The following is a 23229-nucleotide window of genomic DNA, read 5'->3' as shown; positions in this document are numbered from 1 at the left end:
GCCTTAACACTTGGTTCTCGTAAGTTCTATTCCTCTATGATTATAATTCTATGACACTGCAAAGCTATGCTGAATTTTTACTAATGCAAATTCAAACTGAGATGGCAAAAAGTACTTCTCTGACATACAGTGCACCACACTCCCAATCACTAAATACCTCCTCATCCAAAATACACATTTCAAAGAGTAAAAAATACAAGAACAAACATTTTTGTGCCTGTGTTTAGAAAGAGAGAGAAATTGCACCTAGTTTGCTTAGAAGTCTAAGCTAAGGGACATTTTCCAAATACAAAACATCAAACTTTGTGCTATTTGGCAAAGCTGTGAGCAACAGGAAGTTTTAGGATAATACTCTTCTCATCAAGCAGAATGTTCCTTGTTGTTCCCCTGTCATTACAAATCAACACAGAGCATTTAAGCTGATACCACTGTTAAATCCTTCATGCTAGCTAGATAGAAGAATTGTACTGGAAGGTACATTGCAACGTTTAAGCTTGGTGACTGTTCTGTAGATCTAAAACAATTCTGGAATCCAACTTGCATCAAATGCATTAGTGTCTAATCTAACAATTCAGCTCGTGATTTTTAGGAATCTAAGGCAGAAAGATGAAGAGAACTGCTTTTTATACTCTTATAAAAATAGTCACAGACCTGTATCGGGTATTTTCTGCTGATTCACACGGAATATTCTATATTAACATGACATGCCATATTTCATCCACAGAACTCACCAAATCTTACATATAAACCAGTAATGACCAATAGTCCTTATTGCCTAAGTCATGCACCAAATCCTACTGAAGTCAAAAGTCACAGAGATGCCCCAAATTTTGGAGGTCCAACAAAAAAAGGCATCACTGTGAGTGATTTTCAGGGACAATTGGTGCTGACGAAATCCAAGAGCTTCACTCTTCCCTGGTGACAGACCAGGGAGAGTGATCCTTAATAAATTAAGGATCCAGCTGGGATCTCCAGATCAGGAATTCATCATCCCCCCATATTTTGCTGCCTGTCACAGTCCGTGTTTCTGATGAACACCCCAGTCTTGTGCCAACACCGCCCCACAGGGATGATGCCGTGACCTGGTTGTGACACAAATGTATCTGAGAGCCAGAACTACTCACTCTTTTCATTCAAGGTGAGGTAATCTCAAAAACATGTTTCTGCTTGCAGGTAACCATGCACATTCTATGTTCAAAAATATAATCATGTTTGTGGGTGCACTAAAGAGATTAAAATTATCATGTGGTTGTAATAAAACATTCTATCTGTTTCAGCTAAAATTTATGTGTAATGCAGTATGATTGGAATCAATTTTGTTTGGCTTTCTTTCTTCAGACTACCAAAGAGAATCCAATTAATTGAGAGCCATTTAATTTATTTTAAATCTCACTTTAAATTCTTCTCGCCTTTCAAAGCTAGCAAAGAGAGAAAATGTTGCTGTATTAAAAAAACAGACATCATAAAATAATGCTTCTGTATGAGCTCATATAAGAAGGCATTAAATACTTTGCAAATGTCTACTTGGGCAGATAAGACATGCTTATTCAATGAAAGACTAATTTCTGAATTCTTTTGTTGAACAGTAAATTGGATTATTTCCACATAAACTTTGGTTTCTTCATCTGAAAACTCACAGATACTATGTAGTTGAGGCAGAGCAAATTTCTACTAACTAACAAGGTGATAATTACTTTTTTAAAGTTCAGATGAGATATGTTCTGATGTGACAAAAAAGGAGAAAAAAAGAAAGAACAGAGCAACATTTGCAAAATGGTCAGCAAATACTTATTCATGGACATCAGGAATGGCAATAGATTTTCTACTAAACGCCTAAATTTTATAAAAACGAACCTATTACAACTGGAAAGATTGCACCTCAAACATTAAAGCTGTATTTTACATACAGAGTAAGTATTTACTGGAGACCTACTCCCTCTTTTTCTACTCATTCACTCATCCTCAATACCATACAAAGAGAGATACGGTAATATTAATATATAGTATTTTCCAAATGATTAATGAAGATTAATGTCAGCTTTTAGAAGAGTTGCCACAACACCAGAGAAGAGCTGTCCAGGGTTATTTGCCACTGGCCATGTTCTTCATTTTACATTCCCAAAGAGTGGTTTGAATCACTCTTTCTTTTCCTGTGGTGCAGCGGCCTACACTAACAGTTACTGCTTTCTAAAGTTGTGAGGAACAGAAGAATTCCCTAGCCTCTATTATTTTAGCACATTCGAAATGTAGCTTTTCTTTCCTCCACTTCACTGACTGCCCAGTGATTTTGTTCTTTGGGGTTTGGTGAAGCACGAGCATAAGGTGGCCAAGTGGTCAGAGAGACCCGAGGGATGCAGAGCTGCCTGGTGAGTGCAGTGACGCAACCACAACGCACGCCCAGCATCACGTCCGTGCCTGTGCCCGAGACACCTGCTGGGAGGGCGGAACAGCTGGGTAACAATGGCCGTGCTTTTGCCCTTGTCACCTGGAGACTGCAAGTCTATTTTTAAATTGTAAACAGGAAAAGCAGTAAATGTGCTGGGAGCCCTCGGAGGGACCCACCCTCCTGACAGTGAGGGCCTGTGCATTAACTCAGCAACATTCAAGAATATAGTTGGAGCATTTAGCTGACATCTACCGGGGGGTCTCCCAAGCTTCCAACGAGCTTGAAGTCTCTGATATGGTAACTAAGGCGATGTAACCTTAAATATGATGAATCACAGACACCAACTGGTTAGTGGGATATTACTTGGCTGAACTGACAGAGCCAAAGCAAGAGAAACTGATGGGATTCCCTACTACGAGCCTTGCATCTCCCCTCCTCTCACCAGGTGCATCAAATGTGCTCCTTGGAATTGCAGAAGTTTGGTCGCACAGTCCTGCAAATTTTATCCTGATATACCACTGAGCCAGTTTTTCCTTGACAATTCCTCCCCTTTCCCCACTCCTCAAACAGCAAATCTACTCCTGCCCAAAAATGGCTCTCTTCCCAGCAGTACCAGAGACCTGGCACACAGAATTCAGGATCAGGCAAAAAATAATGTAACAGCAGCTTTAACAAACAGCAGCTCACTGTTAAAAATATCATTATGATAAATCTATGCTAATATTAACTGCTTGAACCTTACAACATCTTTTTTTTTTACAGTTAGCAGGTGGTTTTTTTTGGGAGTCCACAAGGAGATCATCTGTTTCAAAAGGCTTTAGGAAAAAAAAAACCCTGCAGCAGAAGATAAATACTGCATCAATACAGCAGCACAGGTATCTTGTAAGGTGATATTAAATGTGCTAGTTCAGTTACCACAGTAGCACATTTCTTATGCATAATTTTCTCACACTCTCAGAAAAAAAGTTAAAGATGAAGGTTATTCTCTGAAAACTCTTGTGTCAGAAATTTTGATTATCTACTTCCTGCTTAGAAACCATAAGCAGCACTATGCTAAAATCTTGAATCTGCACTACACAGCCCTGCAAAGACTTTCTTCCCATCTCTCTTTCTTCTCTTGAGCCATCTGGCAGAAGCTATCCTTAGATGCAAAGGAAGTGTATTGATTGTTCTTTGAGAAATAAACGTGTATTCTTCAAATAGTTTAGGGAAGCAAACTTAAGCTGCAGATTTCAATAAGTCTGTGGCAACTGACAAACATCCCAAACCATCTTTTACATCAGCAGCAACAATCAGCCCAGTGCCAGGGAGGAGCGCACTAATTCCTGCCAGGGGTACTCCTGCCCACATACCTACTGCAGCTTCCAGACGTTTCTAGATGCTCTAGAACTGAAGGGTGAAACCCCTCACACTGGCAGAGGTGAGGAAGACAGCAAAATATCCCTTAATTACTAAGGGATATATCCCTAAAATATCCCTTTATTTTTACTAAGGAATTATACTTAGCAACTCTTTACTCACTGAAAATGTTACTTGACTGGTTTTCCCTGCAAATGAAAAGCACAAAATCTCACAATACTAATTTTAATTTTAATATTATCAGGCTTGTGTTTGGACAGGTGCTAAAATTAACACCGGGATAGACCAAAGCACGATCCTGACCGGCCTGCTCTAAGTGCTGGGCGCCTCAGCCTGCACCTGCCCGGGATCGCAGAGGATTCTCCAGAGAGGATGTATAGATTTCTGAAGGGAGGGTGTCAAGAGAATGGAGCCAGGCTCTGCTCAGTGGGGTCAAGCAATAGGACAGGAGGCAGAGGGCAGAAACACAGGAAGCTCCAGCTGAATGTGAGGAAAAACTTCTTTACTGTGTGACTGAGCACTGGAAGAGATTCCCCAGAAAAGCTGTGGATTCTCCCCCACAGAGATGCTCCAAACCCGTCTGGATGCAATCCCGTGCCATGCGCTCCGGGATGACCCCGCAAGAGCAGGGAGGTCGGACGATGGAGGCCGGACCAGCTGACCCACCGTGTTCCCTTCCAACCTGACCCCTTCGGTGATTCTCCGCAGGGAATCGCCCAGGCAGACTCCATATGGATACCTACGCGTGCCTACGCCCACCCCCGCTCCCCGACAAGCCGGTGCCTGGCGGTCAGTGCCGCCCCGGGAGCCGAAGCGCCCTCCCTGGCCATGGCGGCGCCCGCGCTCCCCTCACGCCGCCGCCACCGGCGGGGCGGGGCCAGCTCGCCCTCCCGGTGTGCCCCGCGCCGCTGTCATGGCGGCTCCCTGCGGCCGCTGCCCGCACATGGGCTGAGGGTCTTGCGGGCAGTGCGCTTCTCTGCGGGTGCCGGGGGTCGCGGCCGCGAGCGCGGCGGTGTCGGTGGCAGTGGCGGTGTCGGGGAGCGGGGCGGGCCCGGGCCCGAGCGGCGGGACCATGCTGGCCCTGGAGCGCGCCCTGCTGAGGGGCTTCCTCAGCGCCGCGGAGTCCCTGGAGTGGAAGCAGGGCGAAGTCGCGGCCGCAGGTGAGGGGAGGTCCCGGCCCGGCGCGGGGAAGGTGCCCGTTCCTTGTGCCTGTCCGGAGCCACCGGACCGAGCCGCGGTCTCGGCTGGCGGGTCCCCCCCGCCGCGGGCGTTTTCACCTGGGGCGCCCTGTCAGATCCTCACCGAGCTCCTGGGGGCGCCTGCCCGCGCTGTAGGGTGGGGGAGGCCGTGGGCTTGTCAGGCTGGAAGAACCGGGAGCGGCTCTGCCGGCAGGGAGCTGCGGGAGCGGCCGGGCCTCCGCAGGGTTCCTTGGCCGCTCTCGGTGCGAGCGGCCGCGGCCGCAGCGGTGCCGTTCGGGCAGAAGCCCCGGCACCCGGCTGGTGCCGGCACTCGGGAGGCTTGTAAGCACGGGGCTCCCTCCGGCTGCCTCCCCAGGGACCGGCTGCCCGCCTGTTGGAACTTGGCAGTGAGGTGGAACGCGCTCTTGGAGCAAAACGTGGGAAGGAAGAGTCTGGCACGAGCTGCCTTTTCTATATTTATTAGTTATTCGGTCACAGGTGCTTGAGGGATCAATGGAAAATAGTCTCTTGAGGGGACTTAGACGCAGCTTTCCTGCGGGGGAGCTCAGCAGCTCTTAAAATGTAACATTTGTCATGTAAAGGTGCTGCCACGTTTCAGGCAGACTGAAGTACTCAAGTCGTGTGCCGTGTTGTAGCATATTGGAAGTCTCATTTATCCTTACCTAAGCACTTACTGATTTTTGGAAAAGAGCCATACAGCGCTAATCAGGTCTTACTTCCTTATGTGACTTTTCATTTGACTTTAATCCTTGTACTGTCCAGGAATGGTAGTTGATGTGACTGACATATGTCACATCTGTCTTTTCAACAAGGGTTGTGCATGCTGTTTGTGGTGTGGAGTTTTTCTAATTGCTTTTTTTTGTCGGATTGTTTGTTAGCTTTGGTTTGTTTAGAGGTGCCTTAAATAGTGTGCTGCAATAAGATGTGGGGAAAACTTGTTGAAGAAAGGCATTTTGCAGTAGGGATAAAAAATGGTGGGGTTTGTGATGATTCTTAGTCATGATTTACATGGACTCTTCCTGTTGATGATCCTGAAAATAATTTTAAAAGCTGTGACCTTGAATTTGTACAGTGTCCTATAAAAAGCTACACACATAATCAAAAGCAGGTTTTACATGCTACAGTTATGTTACTGGAAGGAGAAGAACCTCATTATTTCTCATTCATCATCACATGTCCTCACAGCCCATAGTTATTCTACAAATACAGCATTGCCTGTCTGGGCAACTATAATCCAATATAAAAAAGTTGTCATTTGCTGTGAGAGAGTCTCTCCAAAGCACACGTTGGAGAAAAATCTCTTGTTATTTCCATTCTCTGTGAGGGCATGATGTCAACAGCATTGTGGAACCACTGCTATTCTTCTGTATATGTCCTTCCAGGTAGAGCTTAAAGTGTTTTTTAAATAACACACGACACACATTATCTCTTATATCATTCACTAGCTCACTGTGGAGAACTGACGTAAACTTCAGTCAGCAGTGTGGTGCAGAGACTTTAGAATGAATGAGTCTCTGTCACCCATTCCTATAGAGTCATCCATTGCTGTTATTGATGGTGGTTCTGCCCTCTGTGTTCCTGTACTTGTAAAATTCAAAGATCTTGTTTAGCTGGATGAGCTGGGGTTGGTATTCGTATCAGTTCTTTGCCCAGCTGCTGCTTGTGTGGATCCACAGCTGTGCCAGTGCTAAATTGGTTACCTCGGCTGCTGATATTAGTGCAGCTACCAGGGAGCTGCAATCCCCAGCTGGAATCACAGATTGATAGTGAGGCATTTATCCTGTGCAGAGCTCTGCGTTTCCTCAGCTGAACCATCACCAACATCTGCATCATCTGGTCAGAAACCAGTTAGTGCATCTGCATGAGCTGCAGCCACAGCTGTAGGGTAGGCAGATAATGGTTTTGCTCAAGAATAGCAGGTTTTAACATGGCCAGGTTGTTCTGACAACTGCTGTATTGATTGCACTGTAGCATATCTGAAGATAACTTCTCTGAATAAAGTTGTAGCCTGGATCAAAAACTTGATGGGTCTGAAGCTTCTTAGAAATATATAGCATTTCTTGACTTCCCTTTGTCTTGAAATCAGGCTTAAGAAACAGTCATGGATCTAAATCCACCGTAGCAATTTCCCCTAAGGATCTGCTCCATGTGCAGGCTTTTTCACTGAGGTAGTATAGTTACCATGGGAGACAGTTCTTTTGTAAATATAAAATCTCAATGCCCGTTGCTTGTCGGTATTCCAAGCTTGTAAATGAAGGACTGAGCAATTTCTGCAGTTTTGCATAAGGCTTTATTCACTGAACTCTGCAAATACTGAATCATTTTTATTTATTGCATTTCCCCTAAGTAGATTCTCTGGTCTGTGAAATTACTGTCTTATCTATAGGAGTTTACTGTTCATTTAAAATGTTTTGAAGGAAGAAAATCCTGCTGTTATAATTGAAGTATTTTAAAAGGCCATCCGTTTGTTTTTCCTGAAATTTCAGTGCAGGTTTTTGTTTCATCTGGTTGTTTGTGTTTCACTGTAACTTCAATACAAATTATTTTGAATGAAGTGACACCTGCCAGTGCTGCTCTTGACTTTCAGTGCAACTACATTTTCCCTGCAGTGTAAGTGAAGATACATTCTTTAGAAGGGTAGAGGTAGATATTTTCATTTGAATATGTTTAATAGGTCTTGAAAGACAAAATTGTTTGAAAGTTTACATTGATTTCTGTGTTGGTTTTTTTTCTCTTCCAGAAAGTGGATCATTATTGCAGTTGATGTTTGATGGGAAATATGAGGCAATATTTTCAAATTCGGCCGTTCAGAATGTTTTCAGTGCATCTTCTGTGACAGAGGAGAACATTGACACTTACTTGGAGAAACAGATTCTAGCATACCTGGATTGTTCTGCAGAGGCTGATAATGTGGAAAGGTGGAAATTATTATTTATTATATGGAAGTTTAATAGATGCTATGTTTGAATTTTACAAAAGGCATTTTAAAATGTAGAATTTGTATAGGGCCTTCAAAATCCTTGTACTGACAGGAAAGCAGAAAACAAATTTCTTGTGTTATTCCCCCCACTCCCTTGGGCATCTGTTCATTACTGTCCAGTGAAAGAAACAATGATGTTGTGACACAGGGTTTTTTTGAAGACATTAGCTTTATTTACAGTGATTACCTCAGAAGGTTCTGGTATAAAGAAGTCACACATGTAAATTCGTTTTGCTATATATCATCAAACAATTAACAATTTTCTCTCTGAAATGTTGTATTACATTTATGTGGCTGCTTGAAGTACTTTGTAATGTTACTGTCCAAGCAATGCCTGTATTTCTAAGTCTGACTTATAATGAGGTTGTTCTACTCTTTTTGATGTAAAAACGAGTAAGGTGTTAGTCATGGATGCTGTCATCAATTAATTACTTTCTTCCCAAGACTTTCTCTGATACAGTCTCTCTTAATTGTATTCTATGTGCTAAATATTGCTATTAAGGAGTTTGTATTTACTGCTTACAGTTTGCTGTGTAAATGCTGTGTAAATGATGAACAGACTGAAATCTGACATGCTAGGGATAGTAGAAGCAGAAAACTATACATGTATTGTGTGTATATATGTATATATAGGTATTTTAAAAGGTAAATAAATTCACCAGAAGATAAGAGAAAATAAAGATTAAAAGATAAAAGTAAGAGGGAGGTAATTGTAACCAGTTAGTGTTGGCAGAGTCCAAATTTGTGTGTTTTGCTATGACACATATAAACCTTTCTGCTGAAATATCAGAGAAAAAAAGAGTTGGCATGTTTGAAAAACTGAGATTTGTTCAAGATTATGGTGTGTCAAAATCTCATCTTCTGGTGTGGTGCACACAATACAATGCACTCCTGCTTTCTGAGTTAGCGTTCAGAGGTTTTTCCCGTGCATGTTTTTTGTTTGGTGTTTCTTGTTTCATTTTTTTACCTTACTTTGTTGTGCTGTTACTGTTAAATATTAGCTGGATGATTTTTCAATATTTCTAGATTCTGTTACCTTGCGGTAATTTGAATAATGTGACAAGGAAAGAGAAATCAGTCAGGACTTGAAGCAGACTCAATCCTGATCTTAATTATTGCTTCAAATATGTGCTGTTGCCTTTTTAAGCCATTCAGCTTCTTGAAGGTAATCACAATCTACAGCAGTGGAACTTTATATGTCTCCTGTTGTAGTGCACTCCTACTGCAGACAGCAAAGGAATTTGTTCCTTGGCTGCTCGCGCTCCAGCTCTGTGGTCTTTGTGGTTTTTCTTTTTGGCTCTACAGCTCTGAGCTATATTAGAAGCCCCCTTGCCAGAATATATGGAGGCAGATCCGCAATATTTAGCATTTCAGAATCAGACAGAGGGTTTTCTGCCCAAAATTATCGCCTGAAGTTTTATTCAAAATGAAAGCAAAGGGTCTTCAAAACCTATCAGCGTCTGCCAGAAACACTTTTGTTTGTAGCATCCAAGTGAATTTTTCAAGCTCTGTTGGTAATAGTTTAAGAAGTTTTGGGGGCTGAAGGAACTAAGTTGTGGCTTTCTCTTATAGAGAAACTTCTACTGAAGTTGCTTGTCTGAAAGACAGATTAATTTCCTATTTTCGGTAGGTGCTGCACAGCACTTTGACCTGTACTTTCTTGGTCTTGGATGACTTTCTGGAGTGTGTTACATGGTTATTTTTTCTACCTGCAGACCCTATGTCCTGTGAAGGCCTCATGGAAGGAACCTATGTAACCTTTGCATCCAGACTTTGCATTGCTTATGATGAAACTGGGGGGGATGTTTCTATATTTTTTAATGCCTAAAATGTAATTTTCTTTTTCCACTGCATGATTCAAAGGAAGTGCAGCAAACCTCTTAAGTTCTAGCCTAGAAAATTCAGTAAGACACTGATTTTTGTGTGACTTTCTGTAGATGGGATAAGTAAAAACAATTTTTTTTCTCTTGAATTGAAAGTTATAATTCTGGAGATTTAAAAACACAGTAGGAATTGAATTCAATCAGAAAGAGAAAGTTGGATAATGTGAATCTTATCCTTTTTTGCACAATATAAACAGTGCAAAGTATGGTTTTGTAATAGTGTTGAAAGAACTCTTAAGGAGTTCTTTTTCTGAAGTTAAAACTGAGCGACTTAAGGGCAAAACAGCTCAAAATTTGTATCTAGATGATAATTTCTTTGGACAAGTTCTCTGTAACTTTTTCCACTTTTGAAGCCATAGTTCAGTAATGAAAATGACTTAGCAGCATTTTAAAAATTGGTGCAACTTTTCTACCCTTTTAAGTGATTGCCTTCTTTTCCCTGCCCCAGACACATTTTCCCTATGGCACTTTAAGCCTTTATGTCCTAAAAATTAAGCATTCCTTATAATAAATGTGTTGAATAGGATATTTTTTGTTTTACTTTTTTCCTGCTATTGCTACTCACTTCAATGCTTAAAATCTGTTTTCTACAGAGTATGTAGCTTCATGGCTGTGTTTTAATCAGCAAAATTCGGAGGATGAAGCAATGGGATATGTTTTAACCATGCAGAGGGGGAATGCCTTTTTTGTTTTTTTCCTGAGCTCCATAGGAGGAAGGTGCATTCCTTGCCTGACATACAGTTTGATTCAAAAGACTGGAAGGAAATAGTGTGCAGGTTCCAAAATCTAAAGCAACAAGGAAATGAGCTCTAACACTGTTGTTGAGCCTATATTTACTACTTCTACCTTATTCAACATATAAATAAATACTTGGCAAAGAAGTCCATACAATAAAGCTTGTTATGATTTTCCAAACTGAACACTGAATGGTATTTTTGGTATTTCTCATGGAACATCTGATGGATGGTTAACTGGTGTGCAGTATGGAATGAAAACTGAAAATGAAGACATGCTTGCTGTTTCTGCAGCTTGCTTTGATGTTCATGAATTTAAAAAAATATCAGAGTTAGACACTGAGTAGTTTTGGCTGCTCTTCTGCAATTTATGGCATCACTAAAAAGAACAGAAATCTGTAACTTCCTAAGCAGAACCTGGCTATTGAATAGTTTCTTCTTTTATTTTGTTTGTAAATTCTAGCATTATATGCATATCTTTTATTTTATTTTTTTAAATACAAATACACTATTGTTCTTTATTTTTGAGAAGCATTTTATACAGCAATATGAATATTAAGCATGGGATTCTGCATCATGAAGAACAATTGGACTTGGTGGAAACAGTGTTAAAAAAAGGCAGCAAAACCCCCATTCACACAGAGAAAGGAAACATGAGATGAACGGATACATATATCTAAGGATAAATGCAAAATAAATTATGTAGATCACCCTAGCAAGGGGGACATTCACAGTAGTCTCTGTGTTGCTTTTCAGGCAGCCTTTGGGAGGTGAGCATCTGTAGGTCTGCATTGTGAGTGTGAAGGGCAGTCAGGGAGACAGAATGCATTTTCTTGGAAAATAAATAGGGGATAGGCAAGGGAGTTCAGCATTTGCAGGGATTACAGCTTGAAATTGGTTTTCTGATACAGAATGAGTGATAAGGAGACTGAGAGTTGGTCACAAATCTGAAAATGGGGGAAAAAATAATTTGGTGATGACAAATTAAACAGTGGAAAAACAGTATCCCAGCCAAAGTAATGGATTTGGTTATCAGTTGTTCCAGAGGCATTCTGCATGGATAAAACTCTATCTCTTCAAGCAAGTTTGCTTTCCAGATAGATATCAGTAATGTTAAAATAAATAAATAAATTGCTACTAGTAGAAACAGTGTAAATTATAAAATAATTAAAATGATGTTCAAAAGACTAGAGTATCAAATCACAGTGCAGGGGTGGTTGATTTCTCTGTGTTACCTTTCAGAAGCTTTGAAGTATAATTTCTCATGGGAGAAAAATTAGGAAATTTATACCAGTATTGGTATTTCATGTGTAATGGTAATAATTTATATACAATAATTGTTAGTGCTTTGTGTTCCTGAGTTATTTGGAAGTTTAATGGTGATCTTGGTTATGTACTCATATATTCATATTTCCTAGCAGATAGTTACTGGCTGAATAATGACAGCCAGGAAGTGTTACCTTGTCTTGTTCGACAAGAACTCTTTATGCCAGTCCTTGTTCTCTAACTCCCCTGAGAAAGATGGTTTTGGGTTTTTGGGTTTTTTAAATTTTCAATTAAATGTCCCCCACCCCTGCTTTCCTATTGTTCTGCATATTTTGTTGCATTCTTGCCTACCAGCTGCTTGTTTGTGTGTGGCTTTTCTATTTTACTTTAGTTTTTAAAGGATTGTATAACACTTTATTTTTTTGTTTTGATTGGAGGGCTCTTACATCTCTAAGTTTCTGTTTTTACAAAAAGAAAGGACTATGTTATTCTGTTTCAAGTATACTCCTTAACAAACCAGTGTCTACATCAAACCTGCACAATTTAAATGCTAACTTTTTGTAGTTAGGAGATCCATTTTCTATGTGTTAGGACCTTTGTCAATAAGGCTCTGAGCCATTAAGGTATCATAAAACAAACAAGAAGTTTGTATATAAACTTAAAAGTCTACATCTGTTAAATTAACCATTAAATTCTGAGAGATTGTGCCTTGCCTTCTGCAGACCACATAAATTATTTGCTAAAGAAATCATAGTATTGTAAAATGAGCTTAGTCTTGTAGATAAAAAAAATTTTGCCACACCTAGTTTCAGAAATTAAACAAAGCCTCTTAATTTCATGTTTCAATAAATTACTATTATTTAAAATGAAGGCCACAATGAATTAGATATTATTTACTGCCAAAGTGTCTGAACCAACTTGGAGGGAGTATTCTGAATTTTTGATTTAATTTAATTTTTTTATTAGAGTGAAAATAAACAGTTAAGTCAAAACAAAAATATGCTCTTTTGGAACATATGCTAATACAGTATTTTTTCTGTGAAAATGCTGTGAGTTAGATGTATCATAAGAAACTATAACAACCATGCAATATGCAAATACTGTATTATCTGCATCCTTTGCTAGTCTTCAGATCTCTGATAGTTATGTACAGCCTTAAATTTTGAAATATATAAACTCTGCCTCCAAGATGTTTGGCATTAGTTACAACCTTTATAAACAAACATGTTTGTTTTGAGGACTTCTAGTTTCCTGTGTGCATTCTTGAATATTCCATTCATTGTACCCTCCTCATAGGAGAGTGATTTTTTTTTTTTTTTTTTGTAAAGCTGAGGGTTTTGAGCTAGCTCAAGATTTAATCAGCTCTTGTAGCCTTAAGTGAAAATGTGATATGTTGCTAATTGCTGTTCTTATCTATATTGCAGGCAGAGGTTGATGTTTCTGCTTGGTGTAGGGAGTTTGCAGCTCTTCGTTCAAAGCAATTGGACTGGGCCTCCTGTTCAGTTAAAGCTTCAGGATTTTTTGCCACCTGCATTGTTACAGAAATTCTGTGAGGTAGGTTTGGATTTTAATAAGCTGTCCTTTTATTGTCACTGCTTTTCACAAGTAACCATAGCACTGTGTCAGAGAAGGCACATCTGCAAGGTGGGGTGCTAGGTGAATTGCTGTAATCGTCAATCCTACTGTCTGGTCTTGCAGCATCTTCAGTTGTATCCGTAGTGCCCTAAAAGTAGTTACTGTTTCTCTACTTAAGATATCCTGCTGGAAATGTTGGGTTTGAATGGAGAAGATATCTTTAATATAGGCATTTACTCAAAGGGCATTTGCAATCAATAAACATTTTTATGTATTTATTTTGGGATACATTCTTAGCTGGATCAAAGAAAGATGTTTATAAATGGCTTAGAAATTTCCCCTCCTTAAGGAAAGGTAGAAGTTGCATATCTTGCAAATAGCAGAATGTTTGGCAGATAGTAGATTTGGATGCTCAGTATCCTGTTAGGCTCCTGAATGCCAAGTGAGTGGAGATAATATTAATACAAAAATGCTAATTTATACAGAGCTTTTGGAAGCAGAAGAGAATGATGGGAGGGGAGATGAAACTGAGGGCTGTCAGTTTTATTTATCATCATTTTATGTAGATTATTAATCAACACCCTAACTTCTTTTAGTGAGATGTGTGTTTTGTTCTTCATGGCAGTACCACAGTCCAGTCTCTCCTCTTGTGGGGTTTTAGCACAGCTTCTTGATTTTTCTCTTGGGGTTAAAGCTGTGGTAAAATACTGACTACTGCAGTGTGTCAGTGAAGAACATATCAGTAGTTTCTGTAAATGCTAAATCTATACACAAGTTTGAATTTAGAATTTCACTAAGAATAGGGTATGGACCATGAGCAGCATAAGTGCTGTAAGCTGTGAAATGAGGGGAAGTTGGAGTATATGAAAAGTTTCACATAAAGCTGTTGGCTCTGCTGCCTTACTGTGGCATGTTTTCCATAATTCATAAAGTCCTACCTTAGGTTCATTTGCAAGGTTGTATTTCTAAATAACTAATTCAGATACAGTATTGCTCCTGGTTTTTAAGTAGATATTTATAAATTTGGTTTATCTTTTAGAGCTGGCACAGTATGTATAGGTAGGCTTATTTTTTGCATAATTTTTAATACTTGAAATTCAAATCTCATCTTCTGATGACTAAATAAGTAACAGTGGAAACCAAGTGTACTAAACCTTTAGGGATGAGAAATGAGCAAATATTTTGAAGTGTGCTACCTCTGAAGGGAAAAGTAGTTCATTTTGCCTTTATATATAGTAAAAATAATAAAACCTAATTGAGTCTCTTTATAATTGGTTTAATATTTGGTATATGTAATTGGTATAATATTTAATATTATTATATTGAAATATTCTTACAAATTTTGGTTTCTGTTTACTGGAGAACCATATATTCTATGTTAGTGTGTATGCACAGGTTGCAATCTAATGCAGTCTGAAGCCGAAGATGATGCTCAAAAGATTGCTGTCACTGACAGAGTTCAGAGACCTGGAAAATACAGTATTCATAATTTCTATTAACCATTTCATAGAATCATAAAATGTTTTGGCTTGGATGGGACTTTAAAGATCACTCAGTTCCAAGCTCTTGGCCATGGGCAGGGACTCCTTCCACTAGACCAGAGTTCCATCCAATCTAGCCTTGAACTCTTCCAGAGAAAGGGCATTCACAGCTTCTTTGGGCACCCTGTTCCAGTGCCACAGCACCCTCACAGCAAAGAATTTCCTTGCCTGAACCTACTCCCCCTTGTCCTGTCGCTACATGCCTTTGTAAATAGACTCACTCCCTCTTCCTTGTAGGTCCCCTTCAGGTACTGGAAGGCCACAATTAGGTCACCCCAAATCCTTCTTTCTACCAAGCAATTTCATTTAATGTCTGGAAGAATGAGATACTAATTCCCTATTGAGTGAGGAAATACATGATCTCCTGTTTGGTTTCTGTTATGTTTCTGCAGTGTCTGGGAGTGTGATGCTCTGAAATATGTTTGCTTATGCAGGGATGGTATTGCAGAAACTAAACTGGCAAGAGATTATAAGGGAAAACAGACTTTATTTCTAATGAGGACTCTGTCAGACTTCCATATTGCTTCAAGGTTTAGCTATTTATGCATTGAGGGAGAAGTTTACCTTTATTTCTATTACTGCTATCTGTATTGTCTTCTGACATGTTAATGTTTTTGGTTTTTTTTTTTCCAAGAGCACTATGCACTTATGTGCTGAAATATAATATACAGTTCTCTTCTTTATTAAAAGTCTTAATTCAAAAGGTTTTGAATTATGTTTTGAATTCTCTCCATGTACTTTTCATTCCAAGGATTCTTAGTATATGAGGACTCTTTAAAATGAACATCAAGGTTTAGCTATTTATGCATTGAGGGAGAAGTTTACCTTTATTTCTATTACTGCTATCTGTATTGTCTTCTGACATGTTAATGTTTTTGGTTTTTTTTTTTCCAAGAGCACTATGCACTTATGTGCTGAAATATAATATACAGTTCTCTTCTTTATTAAAAGTCTTAATTCAAAAGGTTTTGAATTATGTTTTGAATTCTCTCCATGTACTTTTCATTCCAAGGATTCTTAGTATATGAGGACTCTTTAAAATGAACATCTCAATAGTGACAATTTTGTGTTTCCTTTAATCCAGCTTTCCTCTCATGCATACACAGATATTCAGAAAATGTGGGTTAAAAATGGAACTCTTAACTTTCTCCGTCTGTTGTAACCTTCCATATTCTGTCATCAAGGTTGATACAATCCCTTTTTAAACAGATCATCCATTTTCCAGGTTTTCAAATGAAAAATATTTTTCCCACATCAAGGTTAAAAAATTATGTCTTTGTGTTTCTTTTTGCCTGGTCTAAGTAATGTCACTAAATTTCAGCTTTACAATGTCTCATTTATATAATGAATATTTTAAAAACTGTTACTCTTATTTTCAGAACACTTTATTTGATTAGTCTTTGTTTCCAGTATATATAGCTGCTGCCATTTCTATCCTTGGAAATCTTTCTATCCTTTCACCTCTGGATCAGTGACATAGCTTCATTTTTGCTCCCACCTAACTTCTTTTCTTATGAGTGCAGTAAGGCTGCATGAGACTGTAATTATTTTAGTGAAGAATAAATAAAATAGCCTCTTTAAGATGAGTTGCTAGTAGGGGCCTCTTGGATGTCTTCAATGAACAATATTCATGAGTATGTGTCTTTTATTTCCCTTTCCTCTTTCAGTCTAGCCTTCTCTCTAAACTATGGTTACACTCATGTACTCTATTAAGATTTGGTTTTATGTCCTGCAGAACTCACTTGTGATTTTCAGAGTCCACACAAAAGTAGCATTTTATTTGTTAGATGGATTTCAGTTTTCTAAAACAACTGTGAGACTTTACCACACCACTTAATAATCTGACTGATACTACGCTGCATTTTTTAAATGAGTGAACGTGGTAAAGGAAGATTAAAAAGTACTGATTCTAGTTAAGGTGGATTAGCAGTTCTTGTTTTGATCTTGTTGGAGTTCGACTGAAACATCATTAATGAGCTCAGTGCTTAAAATAAGTGGCTTATAGTAATGGGCTCCTTGTGTCTTAAAAGAGTTGTCACTGTCTCTGCATTTAAGGGAATAAAACATGCAGAACTGTTGAACTGGGAGCATATTTATTCTGCTTTAGGGTTCAGAGCTTCTGTGTATTGTCCCATACAGCTGAGCTCAGTATTTTTAGTGGATGAACTGGAAAATTATATCTAGTAGTACTAATGAAGACCACTGATGATAAAGAATGTTGAGGGGACAAGCTGCTTGCTGCTTTATTTGTTGTCCGATTTCATATTCACTAATAGAATATATCTGGTAACAGTGAGAAGCTCCATCTGGAAGATCTCAATCTGTTAATTGATAATACATGTAAACAACAGGTAGGAGTCCTCCAAATACGTCTATCAACAGTTCCTGCTCTTCTTTTTGTTGCTTCCAGGCTGATCCAAAGGATAAGTTTTGGAATACAGTTGAGTAATTCTTTTTTTCATATGTTTTTATTACTCCTTCCTTTATGCATTATTTGATCCTTTTGCTTTAAGAGATTGAAATATTGCCACGCTTCTGTTGGAATCTATATCCATGGTCATAATTAATATGAAAAACACCAATGTACTATGTGGCACTACTGTCTCAAATCCAGTATGATTCCTTAGTCTTGTTCATTCAGTCTGTTGTGAATTCCTTTTTCAGGCCCAGATGCTTGGCTTCTATTAGCATGCATTAGCTAGGAAGAAAAAAGTCTGTGCTTGACCAGCAAGATACAGGCTTTGAAAGTTATGCAGATTTCTCCCTCTTGTGGGGAATATAAGGATGGGTGATAAAGGCTAAATCCGGAGGCAGAGTCTTGTCAGCAAAGATAGTCTGCTAAAGTAGCCTACAGTCTTGCCCTGCATTCCCTTGGTATGAATGTAGAACAGAAGGGGGAATCTTAATGCAGTCACTTCAACAATACTCCTTTAATAGTGGAGCAAAGTCACCCTCATAGGGTTTATGAACAAGAGTTTTCATAACCAAAGTACTTTGACATGTAGTTCTCTCAGGCAAGATTTGCTTGCACGAGCTCACCATGATTATCTTTAGTCTGGACCTCAGCTTTCCATAGGTTACCTGTTAGTGATTTGGCTTGTCAAACTGGAGACAGCCTGCTGTGTAATCTTGCCTCCTTTTCAGAAAGTTGAAGAGAAAAGCAGTTACAAACAAAAGCAGTATTTCCATTGCCTTCAAGTCTAAAGAGTGAATTCTGTTTTCAAGGACCAAACCTTTGGCAGGTAACCTCAGTATGTCCTCTGTTAATCTGAAAGGTAGATCACCTTAGCTTTGCTAAATGACAAATTGTTGTGGAGTAGTCTTTGTATTTTTAAAAATATGAGAAGCCAAATATATATGGCTTAGTGGCCACAGGCAGCAGCTTCCTGATCCAATAATTTTTGTCTACACTTCACCTTTGCTTCCATTGAATCAAATCTTCCCGAGCCTTTAGCCTGGCTTTATCTATTTCTTTATGTCTGTACTTACCTTTTTATATACAGGGGAAGGATCCCCAAGACAGAAAGAGCTGATGAAATGTTACAAAGGCCAGAGTGGTTCTCAATATAGAAGTAAAAGCATGCTGAATCCTCACTTTGCTTCTAGTCACTATCATTAGCAAGAAAAGAACACTAATTCCCTAAACTAAAATTCTCATACACTATTTTTAGAGGTATTGAGTGTGAATGGCAGGAACTTTCTTCTGATTTTTATCTTTACTCAGGTGGCTCCAGTTGTGCTGGAAAATACTTTTGAAATACTGTGAAAATTGAAATTCACAGGAGTACTGTCGAGCTTGATTTAGGGCTTTAGTAGTAGTAACTAAATAATAGCCATTAAGTTACTGTTAGTAAGTTAAATATAGAGACAGCTGTGCTTCAGAGATTAAAAAATATGGATCTAGAGTGAATTAAGCTTAATATGTGTGTATTTTGTGTGTTAATTTGTGATGGTCAAACAGAAACACTTGCTGGTCCAGCAGAACCTGCATGACTACTCCAGTGATTTCTTTGCATATGTTATGAAGTAATTATCTAGTATATGTTTCTGTGCTTTAAGAACATTATTCCTGAATAAGATAATTACACTATGTGATGTCAAGTTTGATGAAGAATAGAAAGACTCAAAAATCTAACCCAGATTTACTAGGTAAGGAGCATTATATTAGCAAGTGTTGGGTTGTGGCTGTTTTGAGGTACATGAAGTTCTGGAGCTACAAGATGGGTTCAACGCATTTTATATTTAGGTGTTTAAACACAAGAACACAAGCTCAGAATTTCTTTTTTGCTCTTAGCCAATGTTTTAGAGATTTTGGTGGACTTTTGTTCTTAACTTTGCAGTTTTTGAAGCCATAACACCTTAAACATCTACTTCTTACTTGTAGCTGTTCTCTCACCTTAAAGACTACCTCAGGGCAGTGAATTCTGCATAGATAATGCAGTCTTAGAGAGAGCATAGGCTGGAAAAATGAATGTTGATTTAGACTTTCTCAGCCAAAGCTGAAGGATATCTGCTTTTCTGGATGGGATTGATTTCATGAAAAAGGACATGGATTTGTTAAAATAGAAGATAGCAGTTCATTGGCTCTGAGACTTGTTGGCTTATTTTCAAGGCAGTAAAATGTCATTTCAACTTTCCCTTCTTCCTCCCTCACTCTTTGTTAATGTTACATTAGCAGGACCGAGTTTTGTGGTAAAGGACTTGAAATGTGAATTTGAGATTAATTTGTTACTACAGTGCTTAAACTGTAGTTTAAGTACATCAAGTACAGATAACTCTAGCATTGCAAGGCTGTTTCTGAAAAAGGTTTTGTAACAAATCTCCTTTGCTTTCCGGTTGGGTATTTTAAGTGTGGTCTACTTTGATTATAGAAAGAATCAAAAACTTGCAGATAGGAAAAAGTTTACATTGAACTGAAAACTGTATTGAGTGTCCCACTATGTATACGTGTGTCTGTTTGTGTATTTGAAAAATTAATCTTTAGAAGTACTGATTGATGACTTTCCCCTCTCAAAATTACAGATTGTTGATAAGGTTCTTCCTTTCTGAATGGCTAGAGGTGCAACAGATCTGGTATATTTCTAGTTGGCAGTTTCTTTCCTTTATTCTCAAGTGGTTTGTCTGACTGTTGTGATCATCATTTTCCACAGTGGGATTGAAATGGCTTCAGTGATGTCATACAGGAATTCCCCTCTGTCCCAAATCATTGTCTGCAAAGTAAAAGTATTTTCAATGCTAATGCAAACTAAAAAAACCCCGTAGTAAATCAGTATAAACCTGACAGAATAAACTTAAAGATTACTCTGTTATTAAAAAGTGATGTTGGAGATTCATATAGTTTAACAATTTTTGTCTTCGATATAACCTGTTGATACAGATATTGAAAAGAGTTTCAAGTAACTCAGGAATTACTCTATTTGTTTAGTTTAAAAAGCTGAAATATGATTCAAGTAACTCATACCTTGGTTGTGTAGACTGATCAGAATCTTTCTCAGGCAAGTGACTTCAGTGCAAACTGTCATTTAACCTTCTGTTCTACTTTCTCCTTTCCATTCCCTTTTCCTGCCCCTTTTATACTAACTGAAAACTAAAACCTTATTTTTTTGTTCATTAAGGAAATCTGTCATATGAGAGCCAGGAATAGACTGATAAATGGACATCTCCCTGAGCTTGAAGATAAACTGCTCAAATGCTTTCATTGTGTTAAAAGGCAGGGCAGAATAGGTGACTGTCAGATGACAATCACCATTGAGAGAGTTCCTGGAGAGATACCTCAGGGCCATTAAGTGAAAGAGTTACTGCAGAGAACATCATACAGGAATGCATCCAAAGCAGAGAGACGTTTTTATTTATCAGACAAAGGGAAAAAGGGCTCTGATATTGCTGCTCTGATGCCATTCCAACAGGAAGCTCCCTCTGGGGAAAGAAAATGATAAGATATACTGACAACACTGCAGGAATATCTAGTGTGTTTCAGTGCTGTAGGATTAATTTAATGATAAAATTGTTTTGTTTCTGTGATTGCAAATTGAATGGCATGGATTTACCAAGCTTTTCTCCTTAGATCACGGGAATGATTATGTTATTGGAATGTGTTTGGGGTTAGTTGACTGGATGACACCTGCATTTCAGGTGGGAGGGAATCAGTGTCTTCCAGATCATGTTGATATTGTGTATCCAGGACAGCAAGAAACAGTACAGAATTTACCATGACTTGGTAAAAGGTTGGGCCACTTAAAGACAGAGTTTAGGTATTGTTTTGGTTTTGCTTTTTGGGTTTGTTTTTTATGTTTTGACCAGACATTTTCGCTAAATACTTCAATAGCTTTTTTTTTTCTGTTCTATATTACATTATTTTTAATAAACTTAAGTTTCCTGAAAATTATATTTTTTTCCCCTTCTTTTAGCCAAAAATGCTGCATGCAGCTATTCTGAAGATGCTAGTTCTAGATGGTGAATCAGTTTATACTTTGACTTCTCATCCTATTTTGCTGCTTATAGCCAGGATAATCCTTGTGAATTCAAGACACAAACTCACATCTCTCCAGGTAAGAAGTATGTGACTAATGGCTATGACTACCAGCTACTGCTTAATTGGTTCTCTTGTTCTTTTCTTCGTACCTCGTTGAATCATTCTGACTTCTATTTCTTTTCCTGTAGCTCTGGGGGTCTTCCTTCTAAGAAACAGTTAAAACAGAGTGATTGCAATTAATCACAAGTCTCTTTTTCTTAAAGATAAGCTATTTACTCACTGTCTTCTCTAAAAGAGAGGAAAGGTGTCTTCATTAGCTGGAAAAATAAGAAAATTTAATGCAGCCAACTTTATCAAGACACGTACTTTGTAGTATTATTTGTCAGGGGGATCACTGGGAATGCCCAGTAGTGCAGCTTACATGTCCTTTGGATACTGTTAACTGCTACTGTACGAATTCTAACTCTAAATCTCTGTTGTGTATGAGTGCTAAAAACAAGCAGACATGATGAAGCACCTCTTAGGGGGTCTGTAGCTCCCTTGTAGTTCGGCAGCAGCCTGGTTGGTAGCAGCTCTCTGGAAGTGAGGGACTTTTAACAGCAGCAACTTCCCTTTATTGAATTCCAGTTGAACAGAATTTGGCTAGAGATCAAAATGCCACATGGCCTCTCTTTATGCTTGGCTGACAACATCCATTCCCAGCTGGGTCTTTGTATGAGTGATGAATTAAACTGTGTGGGAGATGTTGGCTGTACTGCATTTCTGGAAGCCAAGTTCTTCCATCGTTTTCTCTCTTATTCACAGATGAGTGCTGTTGAATTTCAGCAACTGGGTCAGTCAGGGAAAGAGAAAATGTACCTGGTATAGAAAATTCCCCAGATGCCTTCTCTAAGAAATACATAATGGGGAGCTTTATTCTACAGGATTGAGGTTCAATTATTTTTGTCTACATTAAGTTTGAATAGTAGTTCAAAGGCAACAACTGTTAGGAACTACTTTCATCAACAGGTTGGTGTAGCAATTAAAGCTTGCCCTTTTTTTTTCAGCTTGATTCAAAGGTGGCCTCTTAATAGTTTTGCTGCTTTAATAGTAGTGCACATAAACTTAGAACAAGGTAAAATGCTTTAAAATGTATTATCTAAAGCATTAATAAAGCCCTGTATGCTACTTTACATGTAAGAGTAAATGCTTAAAAATAATCTGCAAGTTTTCAACTTGGCTCCCAAAAAACATTGACAATAGACTATTGTACACAGCTCAGCTGGTTTATCTAAAACTTTAAAAATATATTCTCACTGATTCTATAATTTCTAAGTGGTAAGCATAAGGCCTCAGGACATTGTATCATTAAGCTGGATACTCCGTTGTGTGGGAAAATTAATACTTCATTGTAAAAAGCTAAACTCAAGTAATTTGAAACTTGTTACTTAAATTGCCTTTAGGTTTCTAAATAAATGATGAAATGTTGGGATCTGACCCCTTTCATGAAGCTTGTTTGTGTGCTTTACTCTGTCCAGCTTGTTATCAAGTCATCTTTCATTGCTCTTGGAAATGGATGCTATTATTCTTTTTGATAGTTCCTTTCTAGGAACATTAGAACCAGCTCTATATAATTAGTTTAGATGTTTGTGCTTGAATACTGCACTACCCTTAGGTCAGTCTGAAGCATACCTGCATAAAAAGTTCCGAAGATGGGTGCTTCTAAATCAAACATCTTTCATAGAAAACGATTGGTGTGCTAGCAGCACCAGAATAAATAGCGATCATTAGAGCATCTGTAGAGGTGTGCTCTACATTCACAGATTATAATCTTAAGTATAATTTTGAGACTAGA

The 23229-nt window shown here is 38.6% G+C and overlaps 1 protein-coding gene across 1 annotated transcript in view; it reads left to right on the top strand.

The window, feature by feature from the left end:
* The first annotated feature begins 4631 nt into the window (after nt 1-4631).
* Nucleotides 4632-23229, top strand: part of TTC27 (tetratricopeptide repeat domain 27) — a 114726-nt gene continuing 96128 nt past the window's right edge. The window contains exons 1-4 of the mRNA XM_038131413.1: nt 4632-4905; nt 7685-7862; nt 13232-13361; nt 21331-21471. Coding sequence (XP_037987341.1) covers nt 4818-4905; nt 7685-7862; nt 13232-13361; nt 21331-21471 — 537 coding nt within the window. The 5' untranslated portion in view covers nt 4632-4817. The remainder of the gene's footprint in view (nt 4906-7684; nt 7863-13231; nt 13362-21330; nt 21472-23229) is intronic.

This window comes from Motacilla alba, chromosome 3 (genome assembly GCF_015832195.1).
Source record: "Motacilla alba alba isolate MOTALB_02 chromosome 3, Motacilla_alba_V1.0_pri, whole genome shotgun sequence".
NCBI lineage: Eukaryota > Metazoa > Chordata > Aves > Passeriformes > Motacillidae > Motacilla > Motacilla alba.
Note: the sequence above shows the minus strand (reverse complement) of the source record. Positions and strands in the feature narration are given on the sequence as shown.